A 17,017-nucleotide genomic window follows, 5' to 3' on the forward strand; every position below is an offset into this window, starting at 1 on the left:
ACAGAATGTAAGGAATTATTAAGGACAAGATCAAGCTCCATGCTATAGTTTCACATTATTTCATATTTACCAGCAGGCATAGAAGAGGTAAATCTGGTTGTGCAATCAGTAAGATTTGTTTGTTAGGCCATTTGATTTTTTGCGAGGCAACATTAAGAAGCAAGGGAATTCCATCACCGCAAGTGCTTTGAAATCAAACTCCAAGTAATCATAAGTAATCAAATTTCAAAATCAATCGATACAGATTTATAAGTCATACTTTGGGTTTCTATTACTTGTTTCCTTAACACTTTGGTAATGTGGTTGGATTGTGGGAGTCAGGAGGATGATTGATCCATAGAGAAATAATACCAAACATGGCTTTATTTCTCTACGTCATATTCCTAAAAAAATACACTTGTGAGATTTGAAACAAGGTAGGTGTTTTTCAGAATATTTTTAGAGTTAAAAACATTAACATGCAATCTTTCATAGGTAATGTTTGCAAGGAATGGGGAATTATATCATGATAAAATATCAGTAGCAAAGAACAAGCTGAAGGTTAACAGCAGTGATTTTGAAATTTCATTTTAGCATATTTTGACAGTTGCACATTTTATCTGGTTTGCAAACAAACTACTTCACCTAATACAGATGTTCAGCTCAAAGTGATCACTAAGCTCAAAAGAACACTTACCTTGATCCTCTAAAGGCATATCAACAATGACTTGGTCACTGTGTTTTCCATACAGCCCATTAGAACAAACAGCAACTATCTGAAGAACATAACTTGTATTGGGCAGCAGGTTATTTAGAATAGCCCCCTAAAAGAAAAACCACATTTAATCATTTACTTGCGAAGATATATCAAATATCTGGAAATGTTAATATTTTTTCATAACACACTTTTCATACGAAGCATAAAGGTCCTTTCTTTTAGGACTCTAATATAAGCTTTTTACATTTTATTGTCACAAAAACTCTTCAGGCAACTTTGAAAAGAAATTCTTGTGAATTTTTAAATGGAGGATGCCAAACTGCATACTTGTTTAACGAAGAATACTACTTTAGGTAATCAATTTAGGTAACATGATCTCTGATAAGCTTATGAGTCTTTAAAGAGACTGACAGGAACAGATCACATACGTGAAATACCACAAAGCTGTAGATCACTAACTTAATTCTTATAGCAGTATGATAGTAGTGATTCTCATTAGCTGCTTGTGTAGGTCATTTTTTTCAGATCACTAAGCAATGAAGTACAGGTCACTATTAACTGACAGGCTAAAGAGCTCTGAGTTTTATGGCTAAGAAGCTCTGAGTTTGACATGGTCATAACATTTTGGTGATACTACAGGTAAATCAGAAGATCAGTCTGCAAAAGCTTTCTCTGTTTATGGCCTAAAAAGTTTTGTTTGTTTGCTTGTTTGTTTGTTTAATCATATCTGTGGCATCACTGCCCACAAATGAAGTACAATTTCTCTAAGATTTAGCCAAAGATATATATTTTTTTTTTACTGAATCAGTTCCCAGCTACTGTTTAATCCTTTAAGATAATTAACAAGAGCTTTGCCATCACCATTTTGTATGAAACTTGAAGAGTTTACAGTTACCAAGTCCTGATACCCATCTGTCAGAAATTCACGCTTAGTCTGGTCTTCTCCATCCAATTGTTGATAAAAGACAGCAAATTTCTCAATCATGGTATCATACACAACCCGAGGTCTTTCCCAAGTAACCAGAAGACTAGTATAATTCTTTGGATCAGATTGGACATTTTCAGGTTCTGAGCTGCAAACTGAAAGAAATAAAAGAAGGAATGTGTTATTTATTAAATAGTATAAATTACTCTAATAAGATTTTGATCTACCTCCTGTCAAAATTAGCGTAAGTCTTTCATGTGCCTCATTTTTAGCTTTCTACTAAAACATGTGAGGTGTCATGCACTATCAAAAGAAACAGAGTTGTAAAACTAGATTTTCAAAAGCTTGCTAATTTGGGGACTGAGACCTCTTTCCTCCACTTTTTAATACTGTATTTTGAGAAAGATTTGTATCCAGTTCCTATTAGCATTAGAAGAGCTCTCCCACCAGCTATAATAGATTGTTTTAAAGATTAAATGTAAATGTATCATACTTGAATTTCCTCTCAAGGGTGTTTTAATATTTTTATAGAAGAGTCAAAAGGCATATTGGGAGGGATAAGAACTTACTGGATTAACTGGCAATTATTTCATATTTCACCAACTAAATATCTACTGAAGAAGTGCAGTAAGAGGCACCAACAGATTGGTTGTTTTTTTTTTTTTTTTTTTTGTTTGTTTGTTTTTTGGATGCAACATAACCAAAAGGTCTGAATCCAGTCTATATCCCTTGCCCTTTCACACCATCCTCCAACGAGAACCTCCTTTGCCTTATTTTAGCTTGGAAACCATGTATAAGTAGCAAAGGGTGTTGAAAGAAGTGGAGAAGAGGAGGTGTGAGGCAGCTTGGGTTTGGCAAAGCAGGAATGCTCTCCAGACCTTTTCAGCCTGCTCCCATTACCATGTCCTGGGCATTGCTCTGGTTATCCCAGCCTGGTGAAGTCCTGGGCCTGTCCCATGAATACCTTCTTGGTGAGCCTGGACCTTGCCCTCCAGGCAAAATCTGACTAGGCAGCTACTATTGCATGTTTTCCAGTCTTTCTCTTCCAATACATTTTTCATCTTATTCAAGTAAGCTGAATCTTCCAATACAGTTCTAGATGTATATATGTACTGATTACCAGCTTGCTAGAAATGTACTGAGATTCTGTCATTTGTTATTTAAATCACCCAAGTACCTGGGTGTAGATTAAAAATAATATGCAAGGCCAAGATAAATTAACCTGTGTGACTAAACTAGCAGAAAATGTAAATTATTTGGCACAAGATCACTGAAAAATGACTAATAGGCTGTGATACATGAAAAAATAAAGCAAAACAATATACAGCTGCATTGTTCATGGCTGCTTTGTTTTTGGGCTGAAACGGTTTTCCTCCCTTGGTCTCGTCATCCCATCTGCTGGTGTTAGACACAGAAATGACGAATGGCAGTGGCTGTAAAAAGTGTTCACTCATTTTTGGCTCCCAACTTGCAACCATAGCAAGTAGGTATCTTGGAATGAGGGCCAAGAATGAAACTGCATGTTTTAAGCATTTTGGTTCAAATGCTGAGACTGGATTTGTGCCTCTCCCCTAGCTTTTGGAATTTCCTTTTGCCTGTACTCAATTTCCTTTTCTATGTGCTTTAATGTGTGTTCAGAAAGAATATTATTGCTATTGCTTCTTTTATTACTCCATTTCTATTGCTCCATTTCATCTATTAAACTAGTCAGAATTACTGATCAGAGTACATGAAGTTTACAATTTAATTAAATTTTGCATATTAAAGTGAGTGGATGGATATATTTTTATTAGAAAATTGTAACGACTTTTGCACGAGTAATTATGTAGTCATTCCCTATTTGGAATAAATGAGGAAACATTTTTCAAATCTAAGAACATGTTTAAAAACAACTGTGAGCATCTAGCAAAAAGCAAGTAAAAGAAGCACTCTAACTAATTAAGAAAGCAAGAGGTGTAGATTTTTTGGAGCTCTCATAAAGGAAGCAAACAACATGATACTACAATGCTTTTGGATGGCAATACTACATTTTGAAAGGAAGAAAATTCTTCCAATTAACTTTGCATTTCACCACTTGAACACAGGAGGGCACTCAAAACACAGTATTTTGAAAACCAAATTTCTTCCACTTTGTATGCAGGTGGAACGTTCTGAGAACTCTAGTCGGAGTTAATGGAAGATATGCAGCATTTTGCGTGTGTGTGTGTGTGTGAGCTAACAGTAGAAGCAGTAGTAGTCTGTGTAATTTAGTCTGAATTGTATAGCTTACTGGGCTTTGAAACCACCAAGCTATGTATTGGACATACCATTTTATTCATTATACTGAATTATTTTAATTGAAGTAAAAAAATAGGAAATTTAAAAATATAAATAAATTTTCAAGTTGCATACATTTCATTCCATTACTGAAACTAGTCATGCCAGCTCATTTCCACCAGATGGCATAAGTAAATCACTAGACCAGAAAAGATGATTCCCTTCTCAATTCTGAGAAGTAAGGCAGAAAATAAAGTGTTTTTGTTTGTTTGTTTGGTTGTTTTTTTTAATGATTGAATCAAAATATTCATATTTTGGTAGGTGTTTAAATTAACTCTCCAAGCAGTTTTTTTTTTTGTAATATTAGTACGAAGTTTCCCCCGATCCAAACTCAAATTACAAACTTTTCTCTGCTATCCTTTTTCCTCCCGTCCTCACTTGTCTACGAGTGAATCTGATTCTGAAATCTTAGACTACGGTAAGGTTAATTAGGTATTATAAAAATTTTAAAGCTGAAAGATTGGAATCTCCAATATGATTTTGTTTACTATTTTATTTTCTGTATTGTTCTTCCAACTATGTTCTTCGAAGAAAAGACAAGCTTTTCTCCCTTTTGTTTTCATTCTTTTGATGCTTATCTTGTTCCTTTCAGCAGTGACCAACAGTATTCCTGCATGACAGTCATCTGCACCTTATTGCACACTGATTCCTTCCCAAGCTGGTGTCTCTTGCCCTTCTTCAAATGCCTTTTCATCTGTTATCTTGCCTGTGCTGTTCCCTTCCTTTTTCAGACAGTCTTAGTAACACTGAGGTACTTTGGTCCTGATTACTCCCATTCCCCTCTTGAGAGCCTGGGAAAAGCCAGGAGGTCGTGTATCAACTTATTTAATGAAAGACTTCTGCTCTGATATTAAGGTTTTGAAAATCTGAGTACAGAGACTACAAGAAAGAAAGTTTTTGAGTCTCTTCTAGTTTGAATTCAGAGATATTCAACTGGATTATTTATTTATTTATTTAAGTCTCAAAGCAGCAAAATACAATTAATGGGAAGCTGGAGATCTATTCCAGCCCCTGCTGGAATTTTAGGTATAAAAGAGACCAGAATCTGGCTTTTGGGATTCTCTTCATTTATCATTTTCTTGGTACCCACGTGAAATGAATTTGATGACTTCAGTCCAACTTCTGTTGAAAAAGCATCCACATTACACAACTAAGAATCAAATGGGTTTGTAAAACAAAATCCTCTTGCAACCCCTGAAAAAGCAGCTTTGTTTAGGTCTGAAATGCATTAAAAGGGCAGTGCAAGAAAGCTTGAACTGATGTGATCTTCACTGAATGTTTGGTTGAGACAAGCATTTAATTTTCCACTCCATTTAATCTGACATGTTTTATGATCGGTAGTTTTTTTTCTCTGAAGTGATACATTTATGAATAATAATACAGTGTCCTACTTTCTACACAATTTAAAATGAGTATTTTCATACTAGGATGAATCTTTTACTGAAAATTGTCTTTCAACCTGTGAAGAGAGGAATGACTATTCAGTAAATACCTGTTTCATGAATTTCTTCTTGTCCAGTGTATGAGGAAAACACTTGCCCAAAGAACTTATATTGCTGCTCTCGAAAGTTGTTTTGCAGGTAGTCCATCAGCATAACATAGCCAGACTGCTGCATTGTAAGAACTTCACAGAATACAGCTAACTAGAAGAGGTGATTAAAAATATCAGAAGTTATAACAGATTAACCACATTATTCTAACAGGCAAAAGCCCTGAGAAAAAGGTATTGGGCAAACTCTCCCTGTTGAGTTCTTTCAGATGACACTGAAATTTTGCTGGTCTGTTCCAGCAGTATATCTGCTGATTTACTCCACTTGCACTTCTTAATCATTCTGCTTTTGGACATGCTCTGCCTACCAGTTGGCCAGGGGAATATTGAAGGAGTATTTTGTTTTCTCTGGACCAGAAGTCCAGACAGAAAAAAAAAAAAAAAGAAAAAAAAAAAGGAAAAGATAACACACTTAAGTTGTATGAAAAATTTTAAATTAGAGAAAAGAAATGCCAGGTTGTTGGGCTGATAATGAATTGGTAATGAATGACACGAGCTTTTACCATATACATGCTAACTGCTTTTCTCTGTTATCATGTAAAATTGTTTCATTTTAATACATTACTTAAATTACCTGGTCCTCAGAAATACTAATGGTATCTTTGAACACAATCCATTCAACTGTTTCAGAGCAGGGGGGAGTTGATAGAGACCCATTGTAAGTGTAATATTTGTCTGTTGCATTTGGCAAAAGGTTCAGCAAAATAAATGGTTCTAAGGCAGCCTGTTTTCCTGAAAGAAAAAGAAAAGGCAACTCATTTTTAAAAGTCAGATCATTAAAATACTGGAGAAGCAATGAATAAATAGAAATCACACTCTTGAAAAGAGTTGTCATTATGGAAACAAGCTAATTTTGAGATTATTCAAAATCTGATCTCCAGAGACTAGCAAACAAATTGCTGGACCTTTTCTATTTAGCTTGAATAAATATTGTTCAATAACAAAGTTGTTTATTTGGGGAAGTTCTGATGGGTTACTCCAGTAATAAATAAAGTAACCATTATATTTGTTCATTAAAAACTTGTTCATCTAACGTTCCTAGTAAATGTCTGAGATTCCAAATTTTTGTTTCACCCATAAATTTCAAAGAGAAAATATGTTAAATCTTTGTATTTGGTCTATCAACTTTGGTCAAATTGTTGAATTTCTCAAAGGATCTTAACCTCCACAGAAAATCTCTGCCAATGGAACCGTTGCTGTGACAGGTCTGTGAGTTTTATTGCTCATGTTTGCAGAAGCAGAAATTTATTGGATCAGGGGATTTTAAAATGGCGGCAATGACAGATTAACATAATGCAGAAAAGGATGCACAGACATCTTGCAGGAGAGTATGACCTTTTTGTTTATTGTTCTGTGAAAATAATATCACCTCTTTCAGGTCACCACTTTGTCTGCTACCTTGTCAGCTGGGAGCATGAGTGAAGAATTGGTGAGAGTTCATCTACAGAAAGGTAAGTTTGTGCTGTTATGCCAGTAGGGTCCAGCAACAGAAATTGGCAGAAATGGTACTGCTTTCCTCAAGGCAGAATTTTTCAGTTTGTAACAATTATCAATGATCTGCTTTACTGACCGGTGTATCCAAAATAATACTTGTTTTTCATACCTTGGAGTACTGTGGATCCTTATATATTTTATTTCAATCTAAAGTAACTGATTTTAAATTTCTTCCTCTTTGATAAATATGAATATTTAATGAATATTCAGATTGTGCATTATCTTGTGGTTTTACAGATATATTACTTCTAGAGCCTGGGTGGATTTCTGACCTGTCCTTGTCTTCATAATTCCTTACAAATTTGGTGAGAACAGTGAGTCACATTAACAGTTTTTATTTTGTACAGTGACTATTTCACAGAGTTAAGGTTTAAAAGGTAGTTCTTCCCCTCTCTCTTATCCACATATAATGAAAGGGAAACATTTAGCACTGCCAAGCAAAGTACATCCTTCTATTCCTCTTGTCAACATGTTAGCTACCTTCAGACAGTAGCTATCATTGTTATCTGATAAATGTTTAGTTGATGCACTTTTTCTTTAGTAAAAATAAATGGCCAGTCCATGTCAGATAAAGGCTTGGGGACATGAAACTTCTCATTTATAGTAAGAATCCTGTTAAAGATTTTTCAACTTTGGATTTTAAAATGCCTTTTGAATGTGATTGACAATCTAGATTTTAAAAATCAAACACCCACAAAGGATTATAAGAAACAAAGAGTGTGTCCAGAAGGAATAGGAGTCCTTTGTACAACTCGAGAACTCAGTTGCTGGGATCCAAATGCGTACAATACAGATGTGACTGACAAGGACAGTTCATATATATTGCAGACAAGGACAGATTGTATGCTATTCATTTTTCTTCACGATGAACAACTTGATTTACTTGTGACCTGAATCTTCAGAGCTCATTTGCACTCTATTCAAGAAAACCATATTCTGCTCATTGTTGAAATGCCATGTAGTGGCTGTATCTTGAATCTTGCTGCTGATAATTTACAGCTCCCATCCAAGGCTGTAGGACAGTATCTGCCTTGATGTATTACTCATTCTCCTTTGTGTTTCACAGAAGATGGCACACAAATATAGTGAATCCTAACAGCTTTATATGTCCCCTTCCTCTGTCTTCGTAATTTACAGAAGTTACACCCTTTTATATTCGTTGAACAGTGTTTGTTTTCTGGAGAAAAACGATCTCAATTTTATTGTCATGCTTTTGAAAGCTTTTAAAATAGTGGCATTAAGAATCTTTAACAACTTCCAACCCATCAATATTAAAGGTTTTTGCAAAGCTCAAGTATCGTTACATGTAGGAAAACTGAGGCAATGTTAGCTATTTTCTTAGGGTTGTGACCATTCATGGAGCAAGAAAATAAACCTATTCAGGACAGTAGTCATTTGTGTTTATTCTTCTGTGAAGCCACTATGTAACAGAATTAGAAACAGAGTCCAGATCTCTTCGTGCACTGCCCTGAAGTCCATGTGCTTTAGTGTAAAACCATAAGGAATTCTACAACATTGAAGAACCAACAGATGGTATAAATAATACTAGTACAAATGTAATATAATCAAATTATTTCAAATTTGCATAGCAGCTACTGAAAAAAAAGCATTTGTCCCCACTGAGTCTACTGAATACTAATGTTCATACAATATTCAATGTTTGTAAGACACATCTTGGATGGGTACAACAGTGCTATTTGGCTTCCAGCCACATATAATACTCCAGTAATCTATGCCTAAGAAAGTTTGAGAAAAAATCAGACTTTTCTCTTCACCTAGCATTTTAAAAGTTGCAAATTCTTTGTGATAGTTATATTTATTCATTTACAGTAACTGATGTTCTTACAAATAATGTCTTGTAGTAAACTAAATGTATGATTTATGTCATTTCTTAAAAAAAAATAAATGTGTCTGAGCTCTTGAGAACTGTGTTCCCGAATGCCTGTAAAGTTTCATAATTATGCTGAAATGGAACTTAGTCTAACAGTATGCAATAAAACATGGCAGCAGACTTACCAAAACGACTAACACTATCTACTCCATTAATGATTGGAATATAATCCGGATTATCTTCTGGTCCAATCTGTTAAAAAGAAATTGCATTTTTTACAGCACAGATTTCATGAAAAAAATTGAAGGTTGCAGTTTACCAACAAAATTATACAAAACTTAAGGGAGTGCAAACATATTTGCCCATTTGCTTTTTTGCAAAAATAAATTAGAAAAATATATGCAAATTTTTAACTCAGTGATCACACGTCGGAACCCATTAAATTCAGATTGAACATCTGCTGTTTCAAAGCTTGCTTAATGACACAAAGATGTATTTTGTTTACCTCAAACAGAATTGATAAAGCTCTTAGCTTTCCATTTCCTTTAATTGCCTCTTCGAAATTTGTAAATTGATCTGCATCATAGCAGTAGATTTGCATCTGCAAATAAAATGTATTAAAATACATTACTTATATACAAGATAAAATTAATTCAGTTATTTATATGCCTAGTGTGTGAAAAAATGTTCAAGAGAATTAATTAATAGAATTAATCAGCTGTTACCTATCTAAAAAAGATCTATACCAGAAAACCACTAAGTCTGTAGGAGTAGAGCATATCAAAGAGCATATTCTCCATGGACAATAGAGCAAGCCTAGATAACTAGCTGATAATGGATATCCAACCTAGAATACTCAGGTGAGATGAATCTTGAAATCAGTCTTAAATCACAAACTAAAAGGCAAGGTGTGTCTTACTGCTTTGCAGTAAGTGTGGAGAAATGTGGTAAAAAAAAAAAGTTTTCCAGGTATTCTGTGACCACATTTGCTGTCATGGGCATTGGATTTACATCTCTTCCTCTATCTCTTCAGGTACAGTTGGGAAATCTTTTCCATTGCCATGTCACTGACAGGAAGGGAGAGTCTCCTGCTCATGGTGGCTTTTCTTGTGGTGGTGATAGAGGTGAATTCTCTCTTAGATCTCTTGGTGGGACACGTGGGGTGTGAATGAGAACTTTTAAATAGCTGCGAGGTAAAGAAAACATTTCCCAAGGAAAGTTCCAGGCTCACAGCTCTTCATGGAACATAGGACAACCTTGGCCCTACTGCTTTGCTCTGACACAGAAATCCGAAGTGTCTGAAGTGTGGAGCAGCTCGGTCGCCTGCCACAACTGTGCCTTTTTAGCTGGAAAACGATCATATCACAACACTGAGGGTTGAAAGCTGGTCTGCAGAATGTTTTCAGGGAATGCAGAGCTGCTCCTTGCTTCCTCCCCATCCCCACACCACTGCAAGATCTTCTGTCAAAACAGCCAGGGCCACACAGGTCCAGCTCTCACATACTGGCTCCTGGCATACTGCCTCAACCCACCCCCCCAGCCTGGCAGGATAGCCATGCTTCTCCATGAGACAAGCAGCTCCTGGCTCTCATGAGCTCTCAGCAAAGCCCCAGCTTTGAAAAATCCATTTCCACCTTAAATAAACCACAACATGGAGTAAGATAAGCCAAACTTGTAGGGTTTTAAACTTTCATAGATTCGTAGAAGCAGCTCCCAATGTCATCTTAAAGGATGTGTAAAAAATGCACAGCTTAGACACCCTCAATGGACTAACGCCTCACAATGCTGTTCTCAGATGCATCATTTAAATATTACTAATGTGGATTAAGTGATGATTAAATTCGCAAGTAGACTTTAATCAAGTGATGAACAAAGGTGTTTAGTAAACAATGTTACTTTTTGCAGAATCACAAATCCTCAAAATATATTCTGTACTTTACCTCAAGAGGAAATTTTTGTCCTTCCAAACTATGTTCTGATCCGTCCGATGATGCATTGCATTTTCCCCAGTGAAAAGTGATCTTGCTTGCTTTGAATACAGTGTCTAAGCCACCTCCACTTACATAATAATCATTTGTCAGGTTAATTTCCACTGAAAAAAGAGAGAGAGGAAAAAAAAAAAAAACACAACAGAACTGTCAATATAAAGGCCAGACAAGGCATCTGTGACACTCATATTTCAGTGTAGGTGCTAAAAGGTAAATATGATATGATTCTTTTCCTATATTTCATAAGCAGCTTGTCAGGAATCTGGTTATTTAAAATAAGAAGTGTGTTAATTCATTATTAACTTGGAGAAATATGTTTCATTTCATGCTGTAATTCATAAAACAGTCTATTGAAGTGTACTATTTGTCTGTGTCTGAAAACTAGCCACACAATCATGTTAAGCAGCACAGAAACGCTGGCTTAGCCACCAGCCTGACCTTCCAAGAAAAGAAAATCCTAAAATATATAGCTTCCTAAAAGCATCAATATTTTTAACAAAAAGGAAAAAATGAAACAACTCATTATGATCATAATTCTAGATACCAATCATAAGGCAACACATGAAAAAAAAAAAAAAAAGTATAGCCAGTTACCAGGAGGTCTGTCCTGTCTGTGAGACCCCTTAGCTGTGGGGCAGCCTTCTCCAGGAGGAAGTGATGACAGGTCCTCAGCTGGACAGAGCTGTATACAAACTGCACATGGGACTGAACATTTGTCTGCTGGAGGGAATTAACAGGATGGAATAGACCAAAGCCACACATTTGGCTTTTCCACCTGCAGAGACTGTGAATTTTTTGACCTCTTGCTAAAACAGAACTAATGGCATTCCGTTTCATTACATCCCTCTCCTAAAGACCTTGAAGACAATTTTAACTGCAGAGTTTAGCAGTTCTTTTTATAATATCTGAATCGCTGCAGAGGAGGAAGAACTCACATCACTGAATTGGACTTTAAAAAATCTATTTCACTATCACTATTTATCTCAGGTAGTAGGGCAAAGGGAAGTAAGTGATTTGCTGAGCAGTATGTAGGCATTATATGATGGGGCCAAGAACAGAAATTATAATTCATAAACAAACAGAAACAAGAACACCAAAAACACCCAAACAGACCTCCCGAGGACCAAAAGAGCTGCCCAGACCCTCAGTTGCAGGGATTTCCAGAATCTGGAAGCCCCCGTGGCCTGAAGGCAGAGGTGGGTGTCGTGGGTGCAAGGGTGCCCAGCTGGATGAACTTGTAGAGCACATTGCCATGTTGCGAGAGGAGCTCACTGGGCAGTGTAGTATCCAGGAATCTGAGTGAGAGATTGATGCATGGTATCATGCGCTGACATGGGCTGAGCGACAGCCAGGCCTCAAGTCCTGGCAAGGGGTAGGTAAGCTGGCCTCCAACCCTGAACTGACAGACCTGACTGACTCACAATACCAGGAAGACTGACCCTCATCTGTGCTTGGAGCAGGAGGAAGAGTCCTCCTCCTTGTCACCGAGATGCCCTATGCAACAGATATGATGCTCTGGGGCTGGAAAAAGGAGAGTGTGTAAGTAATGGTCAAGACCCAGGAAAGGACAACTGCACAAAGTTGGACCAACCAACCACCTGTATTAGAATGAGTGCCACCAAAAAGGCGTGAAGGGTGTTAGTAATTGGAGATTCCTTGCTGAGAGGCACTGAAGCACCCATTTGCCATCTGGACAATCTCTCCAGTGAGGTTTGCTGCTTGCCATGGGCGAATATTTACAGTAACAGAAAAAGGCTACCAAGACTGGTAAAGTCAGAGGACTACCACCCATTTCTTTTCTTTCATGTAGGGTCAAATGAGTCTGAAACAAGGAAATATATCTGAAGTATCAATAGGAACTTTATATCCCTTGGAAAGATGTTGAAGGAATCGGGAGTGCAGGTAGTGTTCTCCTCTGTCCTCCTAGCTGGAGACTGGGAACCAAAAAAAAAAGAGATGAACAGATCAGGTGAATGACTGGCTGTGTAGCTGGCGCCACACTCAGGTTTTTGGGTTCTACAGTCTTGGACACACCTTTGAGAGACCAGGCATATTGACACCAGAGGGGGCACACCTGACCAGGTGGGGCAAGAGCATTCTGGGCAGCAAGCTGTCTGGACTTATTATCAAAGCTTTAAACTAGATTCAGGGGGAGAAGGGGATGTACTTCTGAGTGACAGAGAAGAATCAGGAAACACCTACACTTTAGGAAGCAACAGGGAAATATCTGTGAATCAGGGAGGGCTCCTCTAAAAATGTGATGTAGCCAATGGCCCATCTGAAGTGCCTTTACTCCAATGTATGCAGTACAGGAAACAAGGAGAAGCTGGAATCCAGGGTGCAATAAGAAAACTATGACCCAATTGCTATCATGGAAAGATGGTGGGATGAATCACACAACTGGAACGCTGCAAGATTTTCAGAAGGCAGGGAAGGAGGGGCTGGGGGTGTTATAAATGTTAAGAAATATTCATGTTAAGAAATATTAGATTTCCCTCTATGTTAAGAAATGGATAGGTTGTGGAGAGCTGCCTCTGAGAAACAGCCATGAGCAGGTTGAGAGCTTGGTGTAAAAATTAAGGACTGGATCAATAAAGGACACCTTGTGGTCAGAGTCTACTACAGGCTGCCTGATCAGAGGGAGCCTGTTGATGAGGCCTTCTTGCTTCAGTTGCAAGAAGCTTCTAGCTTGCAGGCTCTCATCCCAGTGGGGGATTTCAACCACCTGGATTTCTACTGGAAAGCTACACAGCAGGTTATAAGCAATCCAGAAGACTCCTGGAGTGCACTGAGGATAACTGCCTGGTCCAGGTATTAGACAAACCAACCAGACGATAAGGTTTATTGGACCTGTTGCTCACCAGTGTGGATGAACTCATTAAAGAGGTCAAGGCTGGAGACAGTCTGGGCTGCAGTGACCATACCCTGGTTGAGTTTGTAATCTCAAGGAATACGGGCCTGGCAAAGAACAAAGTCAGAGCCCTGAAGTTTAGAAGAGCAAACTTCCAGCCGTTTAAAGAATTAGTGGATGAGATTCTCCATGAAACTGTCCTTAGGGACAGAGGAACTGATCAGAGCTGGAAACTCTTTAAGGACACTTTTCTTAGAGAGCAAAAACTCTCCATCCTCATGTCAATCAAGGAAGTCAGGAAATCAACGTGGCTGAGCAAGGACCTGTGGACCGTTTGGACCAACTGAGTTGTAAGAAGGAAATGTGCAGGCCTTAGAAGAAGGGACATGTGGCCTGGGGAGAGTAAAGGGATGTCATCCAGATCTATAAATCGGAGAGATATGTATTTGAAGTGTGGACTATTTGATGCATAAGGAAATGTCTGGATGGCCATAACCAGACAGTGGTAGTCAATGGCTTTGTGTCCAGGTGGAGGCCAGTGATAAGTGGTGTCCCTCAGAGGTCTGTCTTGGGACTGGTGATGCTTAATGTGTTGTTTAATGTCTATCAGTGACATGAACAGTGGGACTGAGTGCACCCTCAGCAAGTTTTCAGATGACACCAAGCTGAGTGGTGCAGTTGGACCAGATGGTCTTGGAGGTCTTTTCCAACCTCAGTGATTGTATGATTCTATGAGTTGATACAACAGAATGAAAGGATGCCATCCAAAGGAACCTAGACAAGCTAAAAAAGTGGGCCCATGTGAACCTAATCAGACTCTAACAAGTCTAAGTACAATGTGCTGCACCTGGATTGGGGCAATCCCAGACATGAGCACAGACTGGGAGAAGAACTCATTGAGAACTGCCATGCTGAGAAGGACTTGGGGGTTCTGGTGGACAAAAAGCTCAACATGAGACAGCAGTGCATGCTTGCGGCCCAAAAGGCCAACTGTGTCCTGGGCTGCATCAACAGAGGAGTGGCCAGGATGTCAAGGGAGGTGATTGTTCCCCTCTGCTCTGTCCTTGTGAGGCATCCAGGTCTGTGGCCCCTAGCAGAGGAGGGCCACAAAGATGATCAGAGGGCTGGAGCACCTCTCCTATGAAGAAAGGTTGAGAGAGTTGAGGTTGTTCAGCCTAGAGAAGAGAAGGCTCCAGGGACACGTCATTGGGGCCTTTCAGTACTTAGAGGAAGCTTATAAAAAAAGATGGAGACTGACTTTTTACACGGGCAGATAGTGACAGGACAAGGGGGAAAGGTTTTAAACTAAAAGAGGGTAGATTTAGATTAGGTATTAGGAGGAAATTCTTCACTCAGAGGGTGGTGAGGCACTGGAACAGATTGCCCAGAGAAGCTGTGGATGCCCCATCCCTGGAGGTGTTCAAGACCAGGCTGGATGAGGCCCTGGGCAAGCAGATCTACTGGGTGGCATGGGGAGGGCAGGGGAGTTGGAACTAGGTGATCTTTAAAGTCCCTTCCAACCTAAGCCTTTCTATCATTCTATGAAAATAAAATAAAATAAAATAAAATAAAATAAAATAAAATAAAATAAAATAAAATAAAATAAAATAAAATAAAAAAAATAAAATAAAATAAAATAAAATAAAATAAAATAAAATAAAATAAAATAAAATGGTTGGTCAAGGCATCTCACAGGATCTATTTAAGGCTCAGAGACAGTTGTTAAGAGACACCTTCCTTCATGCCTATGCCTGCAACAAGAAACAGTGTTTCCAAGAAGCAGCTCTTGGTTACTGCTATTCTGGACTTATACAACAAAGCGGTTGCAAGAATGTTCATTTGACAATGTAAATGCCACCATAAGCTTATTTTACAGCTGGGAGAAATGGGCCCTGGTAGGCATAAATCATCTCTTCCTAAAATTTATTTTTAAGGTAGGTAAGACAAATTGGACATTAAAAGCATCTATTTCTCTTTTTTGACTGTAAGAAGGGAGTTGAAGTGAGTAATTCAGATGTAAGTGTCTACATAGGTGTCTACATATAAGTGTGATTAATCCCACCCTCAGTTTTTTGAAACTACAAGTTTTTTGAAACTGGTCCATGAAGTACTTCCAGATGAGTAGGTAATTTATCCATACTTTAAAAAATATATAAAAAAACCTGTATACTCACTGAAGATTCTAGACATGTAGCAATAACTATCATTATTTTTTAGAAAGCACTAAATTACTGTTTAGCTTCAGTGAAATACTCATGATGGGATGATAGTGATGCTGTGATTGCTTTGACTCTATCTGTCTATGCACATCATTTCCATTTCTGTTTTAGTGATTTCTCTATTATGCTTGGTTACAGTTATCACCTGTTTTTTATTATTATTGATATTTAATGGATAAATTCAGAATGCAAAGGCTAAGGAAAAGTAAAATGAAAAAAGTTGCATTAAAAGTCCTTGGTTGGCCTCCTTTGCTGACCTCCTTAAACTCCAAAAATGAAATTTGATTTTTTTACCTGTTTTGCCTGTGTTGCGAATGAAAGTATCTTCTGAAGTTTCCTTTTCCCATCCATGGAATTTAAGTTTCTTCAGATTCACATTTACTTGGGTAAGATCTTCATCTATATTAATAGGAGATTGTTTGGCACCATTGCAGGCAGAATATTTCTTTCCCCAGTTCTTTTGGTTCAAAGTCCCTAGAAATCAAAACATTGTGGTAAAAACATTTAAAACTTAAATTGGCATCCATATATGGTAATGTAGGAAATTTAAAATACAGTTTGCATTCTGTGATCAGAATACCTTCCCTTCTTAGCCCTCATCTGATCTGTAGCAGTATTCAACACAACTACATTTGCGTTGTACCTTCAAGAATTAGGTCACATTTTAATGATTTTAGATATTATACTCAAATGATTATGAATTTCCAGGGAAAGCAGGAAACAAGAAAAACACCTCAAACATGACATACAGAAATGGTAAATAAAAAAGGAAAGAAATAAGCTTTAAGATGAAAGAAACTGGCATTCAAAAAGAATTTGGGAGTTACTGTGAAATCCTCCTTTCCAAAAAACTTTCATCATACGAATGTCACCAGCATTCCTCCTGCACAAAAGAAGTCAACAACCAATAACATTTTTAAATAAATGAAACCATAATATCTTTAAAGTAATCCTTATACAGAAGGAAAAATGAAAAGTGATTTTACTCGGCAAAAGGTAAAAGGTTAGTGATGCTCTGCCTAGACAGCCTGGCAGTAAGGCCTGACTTTGTGGTGGACCATGCAAAAGGACTCCAGCCACCACCCTCTGCAGCTGCCAGGAGGTCCTGTGTTGCAGCAGGGTGCCTCCTCTAGGGAACAGGGGCTGG

General features: G+C 37.7%; 1 protein-coding gene across 7 annotated transcripts in view; it reads right to left on the minus strand.

Moving 5' to 3' along the window:
• Positions 1 to 17,017, minus strand: part of PTPRZ1 (protein tyrosine phosphatase receptor type Z1) — a 141,226-nt gene that overhangs the window by 47,719 nt on the left and 76,490 nt on the right. For all 7 annotated transcript variants that reach the window (XM_066990755.1, XM_048065626.2, XM_048065625.2 and 4 more), the window contains exons 3-10: positions 16,165 to 16,344; positions 10,753 to 10,904; positions 9,318 to 9,413; positions 8,998 to 9,064; positions 6,062 to 6,219; positions 5,431 to 5,581; positions 1,593 to 1,777; positions 677 to 803 (exon numbers count right to left, since the gene is read on the minus strand). In XM_066990755.1, the coding sequence (XP_066846856.1) occupies positions 677 to 803; positions 1,593 to 1,777; positions 5,431 to 5,581; positions 6,062 to 6,219; positions 8,998 to 9,064; positions 9,318 to 9,413; positions 10,753 to 10,904; positions 16,165 to 16,344 (1,116 nt within the window). The remainder of the gene's footprint in view (positions 1 to 676; positions 804 to 1,592; positions 1,778 to 5,430; positions 5,582 to 6,061; positions 6,220 to 8,997; positions 9,065 to 9,317; positions 9,414 to 10,752; positions 10,905 to 16,164; positions 16,345 to 17,017) is intronic.

This window comes from Anser cygnoides, chromosome 1, assembly GCF_040182565.1.
Source record: "Anser cygnoides isolate HZ-2024a breed goose chromosome 1, Taihu_goose_T2T_genome, whole genome shotgun sequence".
In the NCBI taxonomy this organism is placed as follows: Eukaryota; Metazoa; Chordata; class Aves; order Anseriformes; family Anatidae; genus Anser; species Anser cygnoides.